Source organism: Bos mutus, chromosome X, assembly GCF_027580195.1.
Source record: "Bos mutus isolate GX-2022 chromosome X, NWIPB_WYAK_1.1, whole genome shotgun sequence".
In the NCBI taxonomy this organism is placed as follows: domain Eukaryota; kingdom Metazoa; phylum Chordata; class Mammalia; order Artiodactyla; family Bovidae; genus Bos; species Bos mutus.
In genome coordinates, this window is record NC_091646.1 from 114,107,059 (window position 1) to 114,130,326 (window position 23,268).

Sequence of the window (23,268 nt, forward strand, 5' to 3'; positions counted from 1 at the left end):
AAACCCAAGTCTCCCACATTGTGGGCAGATTCTTTACCAGCTGAGCCACAAGGGAAGCCCAAGAATGCTGGAGTGGGTAGCCTATCCCTTCTCCAGTGGATCTTCCCAACCCAGGAATCGAACTGGGGTCTCCTGCACTGCAGGCAGATTCTTTACCAATTGATCTAGAGACCTATGGGACAATAAAAAGCACGCCAAGCTATACATAATAGGGATTCCAGAAGAGGAAGAAAGAGAAAAGATCAAAAATGTATTTGAAGAAATCACGGCTGAAAACTTCCCAAACCTGAAGATGTAAACAGATATCTGGTGCAGGAAGCAGACAGGGTTCCACATAAGGTAAACTCAAAGAGACCTACACCAAGGCATATTCTAGTTAAAAAATGGCAAAAGTTAAAGAGAGGATTCTAAAGACAGCAAGAGAAAGAGAGTAAGAAAACAGATTTTTTTCCCCCACTTCCTAGAATATTTTAGAGCCTATATGGCTACCAGTCTAAGGCAAGTAGATAAAGGATGGAGTTAACATACTTGAAAAACAGGGTAACTACAAATCAAAAACATACAACAGATTCACAAAAACCAAAAAGAAGAAAACATAAGTATAACACAAAAGAAAATCATCAAACCACACAAAGGAAAACAAAAAGAAATGGACAAATATAAAATCAATGGGAAAACAAGCCTTAAAATGGCAATAAATGTATATCTAACAGTAATCACTTTAAATGTAAATGGACTGAATGCACCAATCAAAAGACCCAGTGATTGACGGGATTAAAAAAAACAAGAGCTTAGGGCAAAGGACACAGACTGAAAGTAAGGAGATATAAAAAGATATTTTAACCAAAGAGAAATGAAAAGAAAGCAGGGATCACAATACTTTAATCAGACAAAATAGACTTTAACACAAAGGTCATAAAAAAAGATAATGAAGGACACTTTATAATGATAAAAGGATCAATACAAGAAGAAGATTTTACATGTGTTAACCTAAAATATATGTGCCTAACATAGAAGCACCCAAACACATAAAACAAACACAAACAGATATAAAGAGATAAATTCACAAGAATATGATAATGGTAGGAGACTTTAACACCCCACTCCCATCAATGGACAGATCTTCTATGCAAAATAATAATAAAACAACAGAGATCCTAAATGGTACAACAGAGCAGTTAGACCTAATTGGTATTTTCATGGCATTATATCCAAGAACAAAAAACCAATACACATTCCTTTCAACTGTGCATGGAACAGTCTCTACAACTGACCACATGCTGGAGCACAAACAAGCCTCAACATATCTGATGGTACAGAAATTATCACACATCTTTTCTGACTATAAACGCATGAAACTAGAAATTAACCACAGAAAAAGAAATGGGGAAAGACTAAACAATATGCTACTGGAAAACCAATGGATCAACGAGGAAACCAAAGTGGAAATTTAAAAATACCTTAAAACAAATGACAGTGAAAACAGAACCATACAAAATCTAAGGGACATAGCAAAAGCAGTTCTTAGAAGTTCACAGTAATACAGGCCTTCCTCAAAAAAAAAAAAAAACAAGAAAAATCTCAAATAAACAATGTAACATACCACCTAAAAGAATCAGAAAAAGAACAAACAAAACCTAAAGTCAGCAGAAAGAAGGAATAAAGATAGAAAATAAAGTAGCAATTAAAAAATGGAAAAAGTCAATAAAACCAAGAGCTGGGTCTTTGAAAGAGTAAATAAAACTGATAAACCTCTGGCCAGGCTCACCAAGAAAAGAGAAAGAACCCAAATAAACAAAATAAGAAATTAAAAAAGAGATACAACAGCCAATACCACAGAAATACAAAAAAAAAAAAAAAAAACTAAGGGAATACTAAGAACAATTATATGCCAATAAATTTGACAACTTAGAAGAAATGGACAACTCTGTAGAAATATAGAGCTCACCAAAACTGAATCAAGAAGAAATAATTTGAACAGACTGATCACTAGAAGTGAAAGAGAATCTGTAATTAAAACAAACAAACAAAAAAATCCATACAGACAAAGTACAAGACCAGATGTCTTCACAGGTGAATTCTTCCAAATATACAAAGAAGAACTTATACAGATCCTTCTTAAACTCTTACAAAAACTTGAGGAGGTAGGAACACTCACAAAGATCTTCTATGAAACCACTGTCACTCTGATACCAAAACCAAAGACACCACCAAAAAAGAAAATTACAGATCAGTATCTTTGATGAATATAGATGAAAAATTCCTCAGCAAACTATTAGCAAATTGAATCCAACAATACATACAAAAGATCATATACACAACCCACATGAAATTCATCCCAAGCTCACAAGAATGGTTCAACGTACACAAATCAATGTGAAACACCACATAAACAAAAGACAAAAACCACACGATCATCTCAATAGATACAGAAAAACCATTTGAGAAAACTCAACATCCAGTCAAGACAAAACTCTTACTAAGGTGGGTATAGAGGGAACATGTCTGAACACAATAAACCATTTATGAAAAACCCACAGCCAACGTCATACTCAATGGTGAAAAGCCAAAAGCCTTTCTAGTAAAATTTAGAACAAGACAAGGATGCCCACTCTAACCTCTTCTATTCAATACAGTACTGAAAGCTCTAGCCACAACAATTAGACAAGAAAAATAATAGGTATCCAAATTGGAAGGGAAGAGGTAAAATTGCCACTATATGCAGATGACATGAAACTACACATACAGAAAATCCTAAGGACTGTACACAAAAACTACTATTTCTAATAAATGAATTCAGCAAAGTAGCAGGATACAAGATTAACCTTCAGAAACCAGTTGCATTTCTTTACACTAACAATGAAATATTAGAAAGGGAATGTAAAAAAACAGTACCTTTTAAAATTACTTCCCCCTCCAAAAAAATGAAAAATAAACTTGACCGAGGTGAAAGATTTATACATTGAGAACTATAAAATAGGATTCTTTACCAGCTGAGCCACCAGAAACACCCAAGATACAGGAGTGGGTAGCCTATCCCTTCTCCAGTGGATCTTCCAGACCCAGGAATTGAACTGGTGTCTCCTGCACTACAGGTGGAATCTTTACCAGCTGAGTTACTAGGGAAGCCCATCAAATATTAATAAAGGAAATTAAAGAGGATTCAAAGAAATGGAAAGATATCCCATGCTCTTGGACTGGAACAATACTGTTAAAATGGCAATACTACCCAAAGAAATCTATAGATTTAATGTGATCTCTATCAAATTACCCATTATATTTCTTCAAAGAACTAGAATAATCAATCCTAAAATTTATATGGAACCATAAAAGACCCAGAATTGCCAAAGTAATCCTGAGGGGAAAAAAAAAAAAAAAACAAGCCAGAAGGCATAACCCTTCCAGACTTCAGACAATACTACAAAGCTACTGTAATTAAAACATCATCGTACTGACACAAAAACAGACATATGCATTAATGGAATAGAATAGAGAGCCCATAAATAAACCCACACATCTACAGTCAATTAATCTTCAACAAAGGAGGCAATAATATACAATGGGAAAAACACAGTCTGTTCAACAAGTGGTGCTGGGAAAGCTGAAGAGCTGCATGTAAATCAACAAAATCAGAACACACCCTCTCACCATACACAAAAATAAACTCCAAATAGCTTAAAGACTTAAACATAAAACATGATACTATAAAATTCCTAGAAGAGATCATAGGAAAATATTCTCTGACATAAATCACAGCAATTTTTTCTTAGGTCAGTCTCCCAAGGCAATAGAAATAAAAACAAAAATAAACAAATGAGACCTAATCAAATGTACAAGCCTTTGCACAGCAAAAGAAACCATAAACAAAACAAAAAGACAACCTATACAATGGGACAAAATATTGCTAACAATGCTACTAACGAGGGCTTAATTTCCAAAATACATACACTCAATGGCAAAACAAACAAACAACTCAATTGAAAAATGGGAAAGAGTATGGAGGTTCCTCAGAAAAGTAAAAATAAATTACCATATGATCTAGTGATTCCACTCCTGGGCGTATATACAGACAAAACTCTAATCCAAAAAGACATATGCACCTGTATGTTGACAGCAGCACTATTCACAATAGCCGAGACATGGAAACAACCTAAACCTTCATCAACAGATGAGTGGATAAAGATGTGGTGTGTACACACACACACACACACACACACACACACACACACACACAGAGGAATATTACCCAGTCATAAAAAAGAACAAAATAATGCCATTTGCAGCAACAGGGATGCAACTAGAGAATACCATACTAGGTGCAGTGAGTCAGAAAGAGAAAAACAAATACCATGTGGTATCGCTTCTATGTGGAATCTAACATATGACACAAATGAGCACATCTATGAAACAGAAACAGACTCTTAGACATTGAGAACAGACTTATGGTTGCCAAGGGGGAGGGCGTTGGGGGAGGGATGGAGTGGGAGGCTGGGGTTAGCGGATATAAGCTACTATGTATGGAAGGGGTAAACAACAAAGTTCTACCGTAGAGCACAGAGAACTATATTCAGTATCCTGTGATAAACTGTAATGGAAAACAGTACCAAAAGCAATTTATATATGTGTGTGTGTGTGTGTGTGTGCGCGTGCACGCGCACAAGTGAATCATTTTGCTGTACAGCTGAATCAACACAATAGAGTAAATCAACTATACTTCAATAAAAAAAAAGTAGTTTGTAAAACCAAAGTTATGCCTGGTAGCTCAGAGGGTAAAGAATCTGCCTGCAATGCAGGTGACCTGGGTTCGATCCCTGGGTGGGGAAGCTCCCCTGGAGAAGGGAATGGCAACCTACTCCAGTACTCTTACCTGGAGAATCCCATGGATGGAGGAGCCTGGTGAGCTACAGTCCTTGGGGTCGCACAAGAGTCGAACACAACCGTGACTAACACTTTCACTTTCACAGCAGAAATCAACACAATAGGGTAAATCAACTATACTTAAAAAAAAGTCTGTAAAACCACAGTCAAAACACTAATTATTAACGTTTGAGAGCTTATATGTACCAACTATTGCTTCATATGCCTTCTTTTGTAATGCATACTATTACTTCACAATCCATTATGCACGACCTTGAAATCCATAAAGCTCTGAGAACTGAAAAGGCATTCACAATGTATTCGGGGACAAAGCCTAACCAGACTTGAACTCATGTGGTTGAAAAACCTGACCTGATCTGATTTAAGCCCATTTATAATCTTTATTTAATCAGCAGGAACATTCACACACTTGACTTCAAAATAATGAATGTGTCTCATTACAGGATGCCACCTCCAAACTCCCAGGGCTGCAGCAAAATCTACTGCGTACAGCCTGAATCTCAGAGAGGGGAAGGGCATGTGGTCAGGGCGCCACCGTGGGCCCAAAACTCTCACTGCTCCCACGTCATGGACAGGAGACTATAGCTGAATCACCCAATTGCAAAGCACCAAGTCACTGGGCTGGCCTAATGCAAAGCCACCACGTGACCGCTCCTCTCCTGCAAGGCCACCTTGATGGTGCCAGGGACAGATGCTTGGCAGGCCCGTGCTCGTGAAGCTTCCATCCTCACTGAACTATTTCTAATGATCTGAGCTCAGGATAGTTTCAGCAGTGTGAAGTTTGGCAAATGCAGAGTTGTGGCAAGAAAATGAGCAACAGGAAAGAGTAGAGATGAGTGAAGAGACGGAAATAAAAGTAGGGTGGGGAGAAGGGGCCGAGGGCCCGAGGGGGAAGAAGTGCAAATAGGAACTGAGGATGGCTCAGAATCACGAAGTCTCATGAACTTCTGCTGGGCTTGAAAGCAGCTCAAGAAAGCGTCAAAATTGGCACTTGGTAAGAAGGAGGGGCAGATGTCATGCATCCACAGGAAGACACAGTAATAAAATGACAGCAGTGGCCATTTCCCCAAGTGTTTTATGTGCCCCAGGCACTGCACTGGAGCCAACCACATATCCCCTTCATCCTCCACTGCACAGAAGGTATTATCCTCATTACAAAGAGGGGACTCGAGGCCCAAGGAAGTTAAAAGAAATGTACCCAAAACCAAACAACTTAACTGCAAAACTGGGGTACAAAACCAGTTTTCTGATTTCAGCAGCAGTGCTCTTTCAGCCAGGCCACGCTGCCTCTCCCACTCACATAAACCTCTGTCAGGGAATATATAAAACCACTCAAGAGTTGATTGATCTTATTATCAGGATGTGTGAGTGTCAGTCGCTCAGTCATGTCTGACTCTTTGCAACCCCATGGACTGTAGCCTGCCAGGCTCCTCCGTCCATGGGATTTCCCAGGCAAGAACACTGGAGTGGGTTGCCATTCCCTTCTCCAGGGGATTTTCCTAACCCAGGGATCAAACCCAGGTCTCCTGCACTGCAGGCGGATTCTTTGCTGTCTGAGCCACCAGACAGCAAATAAAAAAGGAAAGCCTAGGTCCAGGATGAATTTGGGGGCTTCTGTGTCACTATCACACCTATCTGTGGTATGAGGTTCCCCCAAGCATGGGGCACCTGTGAAAACAAGTCACGCTGGCTGACTTGTTTGGTTGGATACCTGGTTGGTATCCCTGAAATGGACAGGGAGCGTGACTTCTGAGATGGCACATTTCTCTATGACTTTTCCCTACGAGGTGCTGTGTGTGCTCAGCTGTGTCCAACTCTGTGGCCCCATGGACTATAGGCCGCCAGGGCCCTCTGTCCATGGGATTCTCGAGGCAAGGATACTGGATTGGGTTGCCATTCCCTTCTCCAGGGGATCTTCCCCACCCAAGGATCAAACACATATTTCCCACGTCTTCTGCATTGGCAGGAGGGTTCTTTACCACTGAGCCACCTGGGAAGCTTTCCCCTACTATGAGAATTACTAAGAATTCAATGAGTAACAATTACATTTTCACAAATGTCAGAAGTTTTACACACACACACACACACACACACACACACACACATAAAGGTTAAAAATGTCTCTAACCTGTCTGAGTTTGTTTTAGTTGCAATTTTAAAATTGAAACCTGTGTAGTTAACCTCTTGACAGAAGCATCATATTCTAATACCTGGGCCTTCAGCTGGGCAGAGCGCTCAATCTGCAGAGAATTAGAGAAGAAAAGAAATGAACATAAAAGAAATCACAGCTCACTTCAAAGGGAGCTATTCTCTCATTAGGCTTATTCTCTTTTGCCCTTTTGCCAATTCTGAGCAGCGTTACACCCTTAACGCACAGGGTCCCTACAAGATGACGAAAGATAAAACAAGTTTCCACCTCTTGTCACATGCAAGTTAGAGCAGCTACTCCAGGGTAGACACAAGAGAGATGGCAGTAGTATTTCCAAGTCACAGGGTGAGAATCAAGACACTGCCACTGTGGGCACCACCAGGACTTGAAAAATTGTGCATCTAAGTGAGTTTGCTTGCCTCTGGATTTTGTGACAATTATGAATATAAAGTCACATGATCACTGGAGAGTTCTCTCAGATGAGAAAGCACATACTTTAGCGCCTTGGGGGAGCTCTGATGTTGAAGTAAACCCCATTTACACCAGTGTGGTGTGTGCCAAGTTCACATATCTATGCAGCAGACTGGCCCGACCCCTGGCTGCACAAGGAGCAATACTCACCTCGCTTTGAAGCTGTTTTTGTAGAGCTTGCTTGTGGGTTTCGAACTCCTTATGCTCAAATGCAATAGCATTTTCTGCTTTCTTTAATTCTTTCTGAAAAATCAGCAGTTCGGGAGACGGCTGAGCTATGCCTAGGAAAGTAACAGATAGTGATTGTTATCAACCTGAAGTTTTCTCATTGAGCTTTACTTTTAAAAGCAGCTAGAGAAGTTTCAAATTGTTCTTCCTTTTAGGGCATGCACACAATTTTCTAACAGCTCCATCAAATGGACAACGAGCAATTCTGCCACAGGAATTTGAAAACAATTTAATGCACATAAATGCAAATTTTACTATTCTTGAGTCCTTCTCAATCCTGACTATTCATTGGAAAAACTGATGCTGAAGCTGAAGCTCCAGTACTTTGCCACCTGATGCGAAGAGTCGACTCATTAGAAAACACCCCAATGCTGGGGAAGATTGAAGGCAGGAGGAGAAGGTGATGACAGAGAATGAGATGGTTGGATAGCATCACCAGCTCGATGGACATGAGTTTGAGCAAGCTCTGGGTGATGGTGAAGGACAGAGGAGCCTGGCATGCTGCAGTCCATGGGGTCACAAACAGTTAGACATGACTGAGCGACTGAACAACAACCCAAGGCAATCTACAGATACAGTGCAAACCCTATCAAATTACCAATGGCATTTTTCACAGAATTAGGACAAGCAATTTCACTATTTGTATAGAGACACAAAAGACCTCGAACAGCCAAAGCAATCTTGAGAAAGAAGAATGAAGCTGGAGGAATCACGGTCCCTGACTTTAAACTATACTACAAAGCTACAGTAATCAAGACAATATGGTACTGGCACAAAATCAGAAATATAGATCAATGGGACAGAACAGAAAGCCCAGAAATAAACCCACGCACCTATGGTCAATTAATCTATGACAAAGAAGGCAAGAATATACAATGTTGAAAAGACAGTCTCTTCAAGTGGTGCTGGGAAAACTGGACAGCTACATGCAAAAGAATGAAATTAGAACATTCTCTAACACAATATACAAAAATAAACCCCAAATGGATTAAAGGGCCTAAATGTAAGCCCATGCATATATGCTCAGTCGTGTCCAACTCTTTGCAACCCCATGGACTATAACCTGCCAGGCTCCTCTGTCCAAGGGATTCTCCAGGCAAGAGTACTGGAGTGGATTTCCATGCCCTCCTCCAGTGGATCTTCTCGACCCAGGGATCAAACCCAGGTCTCCTGCATTACGGGCAATTCTTTACCACTGAGCCACTGGGTAAGCTCAGATAGTATAAAACACTTAGAGGAAAACACAGGCAGAACACTGATATAAGTTGTAGCAATATCTTTTTGGATCCACCTCCTAGAGTAATGAAAATAAAAATAAGCAAATGGGACCTAATAAAACTTCAAAGCTTTTGCACAGCAAGGGAAACCATAAAAAAAAAAAACCAAAAAACAAAAAGACCACCCAACAGAATGGGAGAAAACATTTACAAATGAAGTAACCAACAAAGGATTAATTTCCAAAATATACAAATAGGTCATGCAGTTCAAATAACCCAATCAAAAAGTGGGCAAAAGATTTAAATAGACATTTCTCCAAAAAAGACATACAGATGGTTAAAAAGCACATGAAAAGATGCTCAACATGACTAATTATTAGAGAAATGCAAATCAAAACTACAATAAGATACAACCTCACACCAATCAGAATGTCCCTCATCAAAAAGTCTATATACAATAAATGCTGGAAAGGGCATGGAGAAAGGGGAATCCTCCTTCACTGATGGTGGAAATGTAAACTGGTACAACCACTATGGAGAACAGTCTGGAGGTTTCTCAAAAAAATAAAAACAGAACTACCATGTGATCTAGCAATCCCACTGCTAGGCACATATCTGGAGAAAACCATAATTTGGAAAGATACACATACCCCATTGTTCACTGCAGTGCTATTTACAATAGCCAAGACATAGAAGCAACCAAATGTCCATGGACAAATGAATGGATAAAGAAGATACGGTATATATACACAATGGAATACTGCTCAGCCACAAAAAAGAAATAATGCCATTTGCAGCAACAAGTATGCAACTAGAGAATACCATACTAAGTGAGGCCAAGTCACAGAAAAAGACAAATATCTTACAATATCACTTATACGTGGAATCTAAAAAGTCATACAAATGAACTTATTTACAAAACACAACAGACTACACAGACTTCAAAAACAAGTTTATGGTTAGCATAGGGGAAAGGCAGGGAGAAGGATAAAATTAGGAGTTTTGGGTTAACAGACACACAGTACCATATATGAAATAGATAATAAGGACCTACTGTACAGCACAGGGAACTTGACTCAATAACCTGTAGTGACCTACATGGGAAAAGAAGCTGAGAAAGAATGGATATTTGTATATGTATAACAGAATCCCTTTCTCTACACCTGAAACACAACACTGTAAATCAACTATACTCTAATCTAAAATAAAAATTAAATTTAAAAATGTTTATTCTTACAGACACTATGAATTATGGAATAGCAAGCAAAAAAGAAGGAATTTCAATCTGGAATTTTAGTTTTATAAAAGCTTCCCAACTGAAGCCTCCCCTAGAGCAGTTTCCTGGGACTTCCCTGGTGGTCCAGTAGTTAGGGCTCTGCACTTTCACTGCAGGGGGCACAGGTTTGATCCCCGGTTGGGGAACTAAGATCCCACATTCTCATGGTGTAGCCAAAAAGAAAAAAAAAAGCAATTTCCTATTATGAACCTAACATGAATTACAAATCATTTTTTAAAAAAGACTTACGGTTTAGGAGATGCATGTTTTCACTTTTCATGTCTTCCACTTGTTGTTTAAGTAGTTTATTTTGTGCCTGAAGCTCCAGTTTTCCTTCTTTCAGTAGAGAATAGTCACTCATCTCTTTAACCTTCTCGCTTAGCATGTGGTTTTGCTTTGTTAACGCCAAACATTGAGCTCTGACAGACTCCAATTCAAGCTGGAATTGGAAAAGGAAAACTCGTATTTGAACAGAGACTTTACAGGACTGAGTAGGTAAATGCTGACAGTCTGCTCTCAGCTTTGTGGCATAATTTAATTATGGTCAGCTCGCTGGTCTGCTGCTCTGTAACAAGACGACTCTAACTACAACAACTTTGGTCTTGGAGCTGGGGCAAGTTCATACAACTCAATTTATGCAGAACCCTGTCCTACATAGCAAGTCCTTCAGATTCTCACCCAACTTTCCATATGCAACTAAGGACCCAAAAGCCATCACAGATTTAATAATGTGTCTGTTTTTTAATATGAAAAGGTGAGATAGATACTACTAAGGTGCTGGGAGGTGCTCTCCTTCCCTCAGTCTGATATATCTCATTTGAAGACAGGAGCCTATAAAGTTCTCAAGTAATTCATCACAGTTGCAAAAACAAATCTTATATACAGAATATATTTTAAGTATCTGAAGGTCCAGTTCTGGGCTTTGGATAGCAAGCACAGAAACGAACAGAAAAAAAGTAACAGTATCATGTGAAAAATGCCTCTCGTTTTGCTTTAATCTGTGAGATCCCGATGTAGTGATAGGAGCTTTTACCTGGTGGTGAGGGGAAGGGGAAAGAAGCTGAGTAGATACTAGTACATGCCAGCCACCTGCTATGGAAAGGCAAAGAAACCAGCTGAAATCCCTCAACAAACCATGGGATGTGGGCAATATTCCAGAGCTTACAGATAAGGGATCTGAGGTCACAGATCTTGCCCACAGGCACACAGTGAGGGATTCAAGGACGACTCTGGGCTCCAAAGGACATGCTCTTTCTATGCTTCTCTAGGAGACAAAGACTGAAATGAACAACTACTGAATTAAATTCAGCCATCACCCTCTGAATCATATAATAAACAGTCTAAACATACAAAGAGGATCACTTGAGATAAATTATGTGTGACTGAAGTTAAAATTTCCTGTGTTGTCTAACATCTATTTCAAAAAATCAATATGATTAACAATTACCTCGAGTTCTTTCACACGGTTTACAGAACGATCAAGTTCTTCCTTCTTACAATTAAGAGCTGCAAGTTCCTCTTGCAAATGTAAAGCTTTCTCTGAAAGACAGAGCCAAGCAACTAAATATCATAAAGGTTTCTCAGTGAATACAAGTCATTTAATCATTTATAGCCAGTATGTCAGACCTAATGACCATTATTTCATCATCTAAAATAGCAGAGGGGATTCCCTGGTGGCCCAGTTGTTAATATTCCATGCTTTCACTGCCCAGAGTGCAGGTTCGATCACTGATCAGGAAATTAAGATCTTATAAGCCCTGTGGCATTCCCCTCCCCCAAAAAAGATATAAAACAGCAGATATTGGGTCAAAAAAAAATTAGCAGGCAAGTAAGTCCTGTTACTCATTAGGTGATGTGAAGTCAGTTTTAACGGTCATATATGTGGTGAACTTCCTGCTACACACAAGTCACCAGAGTTACACCACCCGTGTGGAATGTGGGGCCCTCATGCCAACAGCTCTGAATTTCCTTAAAGACAAAGACTGCTCTGGTAAGATTTTATAGTTATTATTTTGTCATTATCACTTCATCTAACATAAGGCTATATAGATGTATCATCAAAAAGTCACATGCTAACTACATGGCAATACCAATTCCTACAGAAGTATTAATATTAGTCTGAGCACGACAGGCGCCAAGGAGCAGCCACACACACCTGGTGGCCTGCTGATAAGGACCAAGTGCCCAGCCCTGGCTGACTCCTTGCAGTCCATTTGAAATAGCCACCCAAAACTCTTGTCACAGGATAGTTCCTAGAGATACACTGCAATGTCAAATATCTGAAAGATCAATTACCTAACTCTCCTCGTCTCGGGGTAATATATACAAGAGTTTAGGAGGGTATATGTGAAAATAAAATATCATGAAGCATAAATACGTGTTAGAAGTTAAGAAAAATAAGAAATCAGGTCATAACACCTCTCATGGTTTAGAGTAGTATTAACCCACAGCAGTAAGTTGATGCCACATTCTTGACATCACAGATTTATTCATCAAGATATACTGAAATATAGTTGAATAAAATTCTACCAATAAATCACTGATCTTTGTGAATATACAAAAAGTTAAACAAGAAGGTTTACAAAAACATTGAAAGACAGTGATTATTTTTTTCACTCTATAAAATTAAAAGGACAAAAACTATGTCAGTTAATAGTAACGATGAAGTGGAAGGTATATATTTTTTGGATTAAAGAACAGACCCAACTTAAGAAGCTGATAACCTGTGTTGAAACTGAAAAATACAGCTTCCTGCCCTGCTCCCCAAATCACCTTTATTTTTCCTTTCATCTTCGATCAGTCTGTTGGTTCTAGTGATATAGTCCTCCTTCAGTTCAAGTTGATACCTGAGAATCAGAAGGATGGAAAATGAGTTTTGGTCACTTCCCTAGACAGACTGCTATCAACGATGAGCTTATCTTATGGCATCAGGGCACTGAAGGGTACTAAACAGGACAACACATGAACTTCTGGAGCACTCAGTGCTAAGGCCAGGGGTCCAAATTCTGGCTTTAAAAAGTCCACTAAAGTCTTGCTGCAGTTCTATAAACTGGGTCCCAAAACTCAAGCACAAAATGAAGGGTCATGTTACTGAGGCTATAGAGGGCACTGTTTCCCAGCTGGTATCCAGTGACACAAAAAAAGTAAATGTACTTACTTTATACTGTGTACAGCAGACTCTAAATCCCAAAGGATAATAAGTCAGTCACTTCCAGTCCACCTGTCCCGCCTTCCCACCCTCAAACAGGATAAGACCTTTCACCCTAAGGAACTGAACAGTAGTACCAAGAGCCACTGTCAACAGCAAATATATTTGGACTGGTGATACCAGAGTCACATTTTCATGGAATTTTACCATCCCCACCAGCTGTTAGCAGCTGCCTTTCTGGTTCAAAGATTAGAGAAAAGAAAGAAGTACTCCTGTGGTGAATATCCTCAGAACCTCAACACCTGCCAAAGTCATATAAGGACACCCACGGACAGACAAAGATACCTGACAGTCCACTCCATAGCTATTATCAAGCTAACATACACACTTTTATTCACTTATTCCTAAAACTTTAACAACTATAGATTCCTTATAGAGCTTATCTCTAAAATATGTAGATAAATCCATAAAATATGTGGACAAAAATCTACCACATCAAAACTGATCCACAGAAAACTGCTATATTTTTTATTAGAATTATTTTAAAGAATAACCTCCAAAAACCTTTGAAGGTACTACATCATGGACTATCAATGACAAATTATGGACAAAGCAGTAGAGAGAGGCCAATGATGAAGAAACATCGAGAGTTGCTGTGTTGAGTCATCACTTCACTATGAATTCATTACATCAATAAACATTAAGTGAACACTTACTTTGTGCCAGACATTACACTGAACACTGGAGAGAAAACTTACCACATATGCACTTAATGCCTCTGCACTAAGATACTATCCACTAGAACACAGCAAAATGCAGACTAGAGGGAAGCCATGGTACCAGAGCTGTACACACCTTCCTTTCCCTCTATCGTTTTTTGCTTCATACAGTTAATTCTAGTTTGTTCCTTTTGATTCTGGCTTTTCAGAATCTTGAAGGAATACAGATCAACAAATACTATAACGAATTAGCAGAATAATTTACAGATCATTAGCTATTCCATCTGAATGGCAGTATAAGTGGGGTAGAGGAAAACATAAAAAGTGACTATAATCCCCATTTGATAGCTTCTCAGCAAGGTACAAGGTGCCCTAAGAAACTCAAGCAAATCACAGGCCCTCAGTAAATACTCCAGAAGTGACAAGAACAAGCAGAGGATGCTATTTCCTGTACTGTATCTTTTTAAAACCATCCTAACTCGAGTATTCACAGGAAAAGCTTGACTGTCAATGAACATGTATATTCTTTTTAAACACTGGATTTTGCCATAAAATACTAGTCTTATCTACTTTATTAGTGTTGCTGTGTTTCCATCAACTTAATTCAAATACAATACTTTTTTTTTAAGATGCCAAACAATTACTTTAGAAGTTCGTTCTTGAGCTTTTGGTCATAGGTCTCCTCGATATTCTTTATAGTCAACTCCCGCCTCCGCAGTCCATCAGTCATGCTTTTATTTTTTTCTTCTTGCAGCCTCTGGGCCCTGAAATTAGCAAAAACAGATAAGGCAAAATTGAAAAATATTAATATTGGGGAAAAGACACCATGTGTTTTTAGCCCCACAGACTCAAACTGTTCTGTGACTGTCACGGCTAGGGAGTAAAAACAAAGGGCCAGAAGTGTCCCACTATTTTAGGAGCTGATCTAGTGATGATGGATCTGAACTATAGACAGAACTCAATAGTTCTCTGGCTGGGGTGAGTGAGAAAATGCCAAAACCAAAGTGGTGTCTCACAGGAGATGGTTCACACTTAAAAAAAAAATGGTCACAAGTGGTAAGCGGCCATAATCAATTCAGGGGTAAAAGATTAATGTTTTAAGTTACAAAGCTACACACAAACTTCAGTTAGTATACTCAAGTGCTTGTTTCTTTTATAATACTGTTTCTAACTGACTAGCCCAGAGCTATTAAAGACATAAAATGTGTTCTGGCCTTTCATAATCTACTAGTTCAATATCAGTGAACTAAATCAATACTGAAGAGAAAATACTGAAAAGAGAGCAAAAGATAGATGGATCAATCAGAACGTCCCAACACTAAAGAAAGGAATGGTCTTAATAGTGAAACCTCAAGTCAAGCACAAAATCAATTCCAGAGCCAGGGAACTGGGTTCACAGGGATTCAGATCAAGCTAAAAACAGAAGCGCCAGTCAACAGAGACTATTCCAGGCAAAGGATAAAACGCCTCTGTTAGCGCCCTCTGCTGGTTAGTCTGTAAAGCAATGGAGCAGTATTTAGTTTATATGATATGCTTCCCTGATGGCTCAGATGGTAAACAATCTGCCTGTGATGCAGGAGACCTGGATTCGATCCCTGGTTGGGAAGATCCCTTGGAGAAGGAAATAGAAACTCACTCCAGTATCCTTGCCTGGAGAATTCCATGGACAGAGAAGCCTGGTGGGCTACAGTCCATGGGGTCACAAAGAGTCGGACACGACTGATGACTTAACATGTTCATTTTCAGTATGCTTAGAAAGGAGGAGGAGGGAAAATGGAGGTAAATAAGTGATTACATAATCATTAACTATCAATGCCCAAATTGGTTTCCTTTTCTCGCTTATGGTCCATTTACCTCTTCAGTACTGCCAAAAACACTAAGGTTGGTAGAGAGAAGAAATCAAATGAACCTAGCCTACTTAAATGAGAAAACAACATTCATGAAAATGAAGACAAATCTTTTAAGGAAAGAAGATTCCTGGAGTGTCTTGAGTGCCAATTAATGGCAGATAAATGGGAAAGAAGGCTTATTCCATAAACTATACAATGCTGAGCTTGCTATGTATCCTAGGTAAGATGTGAAGAACCAAAGACTGGTGAACGTTTAGAAAAAAGCAACACACACACTACAAGCAACAATTTCTCCCAATACAGGTCAACTCAGAGCCATCGTGTTCCCCTTTTTTGCCAGCAGAGCAGGTCAATCTGGCAGGTCTGGCTGTCTGGAATTCAGTTACTACATGCACATGAAACCGTGAGACCTGAATGGTTGACAGAAATGGGAAACGTATGATCTCTTAAAGCATTATTTGCTTCTCCAAATTATTTGTCTGGTCCCACTGTAGCCTGATGATGGCATTTCCTTCCGCTTTCATCCCAGTGTCTAATATTTCAAAAAAATACTCATCCTCATTTCTCCTGAAGTGTGCCTTTGAAGCTAGGTGATATCACCTTTACAAACAAGAATTCTATTCTGTAGTATTAGAATATGTAGACATATTGAGTAGTTCTTTTTCATCTCGTTCATTCTGAAAGTCCAAAATGGACACGTATTACTTACAATTCAAAGGCTTCAATTCTTTGTTTCAACTCAGCTTCTCTGCCTCTCAGCAAATCTATGTCTTTTAGTAGAAGCTGCCTTTGAGCATAGATTTCTTTTGTTTCATTCTGTAGAAGAAAGCATTAATTTTTACCAAGCAAGCTAAAGAAGACAAAGGAGATTTGAACTAATACATTGCTTCCTAAATTCTAGAAAACAAAGGATGGACATTAAAGAACAATTTTCAAGAGGTTCCAATTCAAGGTATATGTTTTGCCTTTTTATCCTCACAAAAATTTATTCCCCTCCTCCCTCAAGGACTGTTAAGTTACATTACCCTGTATTTCCAGCATCCCTTGTGTATAATTACTTTGTTACATCATTAACATCTCTCAGACACTTAAAAAAATTTCGTTAAGTTCTACAGCGAGAAAAATGAAACAAAATGTTCATTCAGCAATAAAATAAACTTAAAAGATGATGGCCCGAATGAATGGCCACACTTCATATATGTGTTCCCTGAACACCTATCATGTGTTCAAGGCCACACTGGGTGCTGGGTACACAAAGATGGACAGATACAGGTCAGTCCCCACCTTAAAAAAAACTCAGTTTATTCAAGGAGAGACAGACAAACCAAGAGTTACACCACAGCGTGATGATTTCACAAAGTACATCAAGACTCCACGGGACGAGCAATGCCTAGAGGAGTCCATCAGTGGGGGGTCGGGAGAGGCATCACAAGGACCTGGCATTCCAGCTGGATTTTGAAGGACTGGATGGTTTTATCAGGCCAAGAAGGGGAGGGGCATTCCAGGTGGTGGAATAAAGGCATGATACTCTTCACAAACAGCAACCTTCTCAAGAGCCTTCAGAGATCAGTTGAATAAACCAGGGTTCGAGTCTGTGAACCGGTTGATCTAGTCAGTCGTCTTTTTTTATTTAATGTTATTGAAGTGCAGTTGATTGACAATGCTATGTTATTTTCTGCTGTACAGCAGTAACTCAGTTATACAAATACATCTTTTTTATATTCTTTTCCATTATGGTTTATTACAGGATACTGAATATGGTTCCCTGTCCCATGCTGTAGGACCTTGTTGTTTATCCATCCTATATATAATAGTTAGCATCTGCTAATCCTAAACTCCCAATCCATCCCTCCTCCACATCCTTCCCCCGTGGCAACAACAAGTCTGTTCTCTGTGTCTTTGAGTGTTTCACAGATATGTCCATTTGTCTCATATTTAAGATTCCTCACTTAAGTGATATCATATGGTATATTTGTCTTTCTGAATTTGGACAACTCAGCAGTGGCCACAGGACTGGAAAAGATCAGTTTTCATTCCAATCCCAAAGAAAGGCAATGCCGAAGAATGCTCAAACTACTGCACAGTTGCACTCATCTCACACATTAGTAAAGTAATGCTCAAAATTCTGCAAGCCAGGCTTCAACAATATGTGAACCATGAACTTCCAGATTTCAAGCTGGCTTTAGAAAAGGCACAGGAACCAGAGATCAAATTGCCAACATCCGTCTGGATCATCAAAAAAGCAAGAGAGTTCCAAAAAAACAGCTACTTCTGCTTACTGATTACACCAAAGCCTTTGTGTGGATCACAACAAACTGTGGAAAAGTCTGAAAGAGATGGGAATACCAGACCACTTGACCTGCCTCTTGAGATATGTGTATACAGGTCAGGAAGCAACAGTTAGAACTGGACATGGAACAACAGACTGGTTCCAAATAGGAAAAGGAGTACGTCAAGGCTGTTTATTTAACTTATATGCAGAGTACATCATGAGAAACGCTGGGCTAGATGAAGCACAAGCTGGAATCAAGACTGCTGGGAGAAATATCAATAACCTCAGATATGCAAATGACACCACCCTTATGGCAGAAAGTGAAAAGGAACTAAAGAGCCTCTTGATGAAAGTGAAAGAGGAAAGTGAAAAAGTTGGCTTAAAGCTCAACATTCAGAAAACTAAGATCATGGCATCTGGTCCCATCACTTCATGGGAAATAGATGGGGAAACTATGGAAAGAGTGAGAGACTTTATTTTTGGGGGGCTCCAAAATCACTGCAGATGTTGACTGCAGCCATGAAATTAAAAGATGCTTGCTCCTTGGAAGAAAAGTTATGACCAAGCTAGACAGCATATTAAGAAGCAGAGATATATTACTTTGCCAACAAAGGTCCATCTAGTCAAAAACTATAGTTTCTCCAGTAGTCATGTATGGATGTTAGAGCTGGACTATAAAGAAAGCTGAGCACTGAAGAATTGATGCGTTTGGACTGTGGTGTTGAAGAAGACTCTTGAGAGTCCCTTGGACAGCAAGGAGATCCAACCAGTCCATCCTAAAGATCAGTCCTGAATATTCATTGGAAGGACTGATGCTGAAGCTGAAGCTCCAGTACTTTGGGCACCTGATGCAAAGAACTGACACACCAGAAAAGACCCTGATTCTGGGCAAGACTGAAGGCAGGAGAAGGGGATGACAGAGGATGAGATGGTTGGATGGCATCACCAACTCGATGGACGTGAGTTTGAGTAAACTCCAGGAGTTGGTGATGAACAGGGAGGCCTGGCGTGCTGCAGCCCATGGGGTCATAAAGAGTCGGACACGACTGAGTGTTTGAAATGAACTGAATGGTATATTTGTCTTTCTGACTTTGTCACCTGTCTTCAAGATGACAGTGTTAGTGCTCGCTTTGGCAGCACATATACTAAAAGTAGAATGACACAGAGAAGATTAGCATGGTCCCTGCACAAAGATGACAGGCAAATTCGTGCAGTGGTCCATATTCTTCCTAGAATAGTGCTTTGCCATTATTAATGAACTGTGAGAAGTAGCTCAAGGCAGTGTTCCTCACCAGTAACTCCAGGTGAGGTAAGTTTAAGATGACTGAAGAAAAGTCTGGCTGTTGTTTAAGAAAATAACTAAAACCATCAGTTACTGGTTTCAACTGACAACAGAATGGTTTATTGCTGCCACTGTCCATGCCTACACATAATTTATTTTGTATTTTTGAATAAAGACATTTGTACGTTCTTAGTAAATGAGCACAAGAGCCATGTACCAATATACTGCTTTCAACTTAAACCACTGAGGCATTTTTACTACAATGCTGTCAAAATCAGGATTTTAGTGTTTGCCATCACTCGATGAGAAGTTAAGCAGCAGCTTTTCTATGGAGAGTAAGAATAATTGTGTACAGAGTAAAGAAACATCCAATTGTGTGAAAACCTTTCTATAATAAAAATTGTTTAAAGTTAGGAAAAATAGATGATATTGTTAGTATAAACACAATCCAAGCCTCACAAACACCTGTGCCTCCAACATTTATTTTACAGCTTGTTGTTCAGTCACTACATCATGTCCGAATCTTTGTGAATCCCATGGACTGCAGCACACCAGGCTTCACTGTCCTTTACTATCTCCCAGAGCTTGCTCAAACTCATGTCCATTGAATCAGTGATGACATCAAGCCATCTCATCCTCTGTTTCACCCCTTTCCTTCTGCCCTCAATCTTTCCCAGCATTAGGGTCTTTTCCAATGAGTCAGCTCTTCACATCAGGTGGCCAAAGTACTGGAGCTTCAGCTTCAGCATCAGTCCTTCCAATGAATATTCAGGGTTGATTTCCTTTACGAATGACTGGTTTGATCTCCTTGCTGTCCAAGGGACTCTCAAGAGACTTCTCTAACAACACAGTTCCAAAGCATCAATACTTCAGCACTCAGTCTTCTTTATGGTCCAATTCTCACATCCATACACGACTACTGGAAAAACATACCTTTGACTAAAGGGACTTTTCTCAACAAAGTGATGTTTCTGCTTTTTATTTTTATTTATTTATTTTTTCGGACGGAAGGTGACAGGGGATCTCCCGAACGCCTCTGAGAATCAGCTCACCTCCCAGTCTTTGCTCCACTCCCTGTTTCTGCTTTTTAATACACTGTCTAGGTTTGTCATAACTTTTCTTTGAAGGAGCAAGCGTCTTTTAATTTCGTGGCTGCAGTCACCGTCCAGTGATTTTGGAGCCCAAGAAAATAGTTTCTGTTACTGCTTTCACTTTTCCCCCATCATTTGCCATGAAGTGATGAGACCAGATGCCATGATCTTCGTTTTCAGAATGTTAAGTTTTAAGTCAGCTTTTTCACTCCGCTCTGTCACTTTCATCAAGAGGCTCTTTAGTTCCTCTTCACTCTCTGACATAAGGGTGGTGTCATCTGCATATCTGAGGTTATTGGTATTTCTCCCAGCAATCTTGATTCCAGTTTGTGATTCATCTAGTCCAACATTTCGCGTGATGTACTTTGCACAGAAGCTAAATAATCAGAGTGACAATGTATAGCCTTGTTGTACTCCTTTCCCAATTTGCAACCAGTCCATTGTTCCATGTCCAGTTCTAACTGTTGCTTCTTGATCTGCATACACACTTCTCAGGAGGCAGGTAAGGTGGTCTGGTATTCCCTCCCATCTCTTGAAGAATCTTCCACAGTTTGTTGTGATCCACACAGTCAAAGGCTTTGGCATAGTCAGTGAAGCAGAAATAGATGTTTTTCTGGAATTCCCTTGCTTTTTCTATGATCCAACGGATGTTGGCAATTTGATCTCTGGTTGCTCTGCCTTTTCTCAATCCAACTTGTCCATCTGAAAGTTCTCAGTTCACGTTCTGCTGAAGCCTGGCTTGAAGGATTCTGAGCATCACCTTGCTAGCACGTGAAAAGAGCACAAGTGTACAGTAGCTTAAACATTCTTTGGCGTTGCATTTCTTTGTGACTGGAATGAAAACTGACCTCTTCCAGCCCTGCGGCCATTGCCAAGTTTTCCAGATTTGCTGGCATATTGAGCGCAGTATTTTAACAGCATCATCTTTTAAGATTTGAAATAGCTCAGCTGGAATTCCATGACTTCCACTAGGTTTGTTTGTAGTAATGCTTCCTAAGTCCCACTTGACTTCACACTCCAGGATGTCTGGCTCTAGGTGAGTGATCACACTATCGTGGGTATTCGGGTCATTAAGACCTTTTTTGTACAGTTCTTCTGTGTATTCTTGCCACCTCTTCTGCTTCTGTTAGGTCCTTGCTGTTTCTGTCTTTATTGTGCCCATCTCTGCATGAAATGTTCCCTTGGTATCTCCAATTTTCTTGAAGAGATCTCTAGTTTTTCCCTTTCTAAGTGAGCCCAATTCTCAGAACTGTTTATACCAAACTTGTAGAGGGGGTGCAATTACCATTCAATAACTGGGTCTTTTTGAGAAGCTCCAAGCAAGGGTGGACACTGGGAGGAAGTCTCTTACTTTCAACACAACTTCCTGACAGAAGCCCTGGCTGTCCACAGGAAGCAGGGCCCCAGATCCAGTCTGGTCTAAGATACAACCTTAACAAAGGAACCTACTTTTCCTAAAGCAATGGATCCAATCTCTCCCCACACCCACTCCTGCCACCGGGCAACCCCTCTACCTCCCATCCAGCCACCATGCTGGTGGACAGGATCACACGCCCACGTGGCAGCCCTGTATGCCTCCACCTCTGTTCCCATGGCAGCACGTTGAATTTTGTTTGCATTCTTGACCTCAAACCCCTACCTGCAACTCTGTCCTCTTGACCCATCTTCTTCTTCCACCCGTCAGAATCCCAAGACCTGCTTCTCAGTGTCTTTCAGGCTGCCATGTCACGGTCCCCGTTGCTTTATATTAGCGGCCACCCGCCATCTTGAGCTCCCTTCCCTACCCTGCCCAACACCAGTGTCTTCCATGAAATGGGCTGCCTTTCTGAAGCCAAGGAGTTTCAGCTCTCTCAAGCTCATCTCCCTGAGCAACTCCATCTCTCCAACCTTGCCGACACTATACACCCTCCTGAGAGCTGCACTGGGGCCATCACCTGGAAACCCTGGACTTGGTCTACTGCTGGTCCAGGCTGCCCGCCTCGGCTGAGCCCTTGACACAGCTCAGCAACCCTGTCTGCTTTCCAGGGCTTCGTTTCCTTTAGTGACGGCAGCTACTTCACACTTCTGATCCTCTCCTCCCTGCTGTTAACCAAACCTCAAAGCTGCTGCTTCTTTGGTGCAAGTTTCTCCCACTCCCAGCGTGGACCAGCCCGTTTGCAGTCCATTCCCTCCAGCCGTCTTGGACAAAGGATGCCTGCACATCCTTTCCAAGTCCTGTGCTTTCCCTTGTGCTCTTGACCCCAGGCCCTACTCAAGAGATAGCACAGAAATGCGCCCCCCCACCCCAGTAAATGATTTTAGAATATTACCTCCTGGTGCTTTTGAATTCTCTCTAGGGTTATCTTTTCCTGAGACATCAGGGCTTCAGATTTTGCTTGACAAGTTCTCTCAAATTCATTCTGGAACTCAACAAGCTCCTTCTCATACTTCCTTTTTTCTTCCATTTTAATTTTCATGATTTCAGTATCTTTAAAGTATTTCAACTGCCAATTGATGACAAAAAATTGTAAATACCAATAACTATAGTAAAGAAACAGTAACAAATTCTCTCTTCACTGTTAGCTTTAACATTAACGCTATCTAAATATATTTAGTTTAATTCATCTTCATGTTTCATCTCATTCACTACACTTACAGGGTGTATTCAAAAGTCATAAAGAACTGACATCATCTGGCAAGAGAAACAG

General features: G+C 40.1%; 1 protein-coding gene and 1 non-coding gene across 4 annotated transcripts in view; one reads left to right on the forward strand and one right to left on the reverse strand.

The window, feature by feature from the left end:
* Positions 1-23,268, reverse strand: part of OFD1 (OFD1 centriole and centriolar satellite protein) — a 60,445-nt gene that overhangs the window by 14,482 nt on the left and 22,695 nt on the right. For all 3 annotated transcript variants that reach the window (XM_070365462.1, XM_070365461.1, XM_070365463.1), the window contains exons 8-15: positions 22,891-23,064; positions 16,646-16,752; positions 14,731-14,850; positions 12,992-13,065; positions 11,667-11,758; positions 10,469-10,658; positions 7,649-7,779; positions 7,007-7,118 (exon numbers count right to left, since the gene is read on the reverse strand). In XM_070365462.1, the coding sequence (XP_070221563.1) occupies positions 7,007-7,118; positions 7,649-7,779; positions 10,469-10,658; positions 11,667-11,758; positions 12,992-13,065; positions 14,731-14,850; positions 16,646-16,752; positions 22,891-23,064 (1,000 nt within the window). The remainder of the gene's footprint in view (positions 1-7,006; positions 7,119-7,648; positions 7,780-10,468; positions 10,659-11,666; positions 11,759-12,991; positions 13,066-14,730; positions 14,851-16,645; positions 16,753-22,890; positions 23,065-23,268) is intronic.
* Positions 19,330-19,436, forward strand: LOC138986615 (U6 spliceosomal RNA). Its single transcript, XR_011463419.1, has one exon. It is a non-coding gene; the product is annotated as a U6 spliceosomal RNA (small nuclear RNA).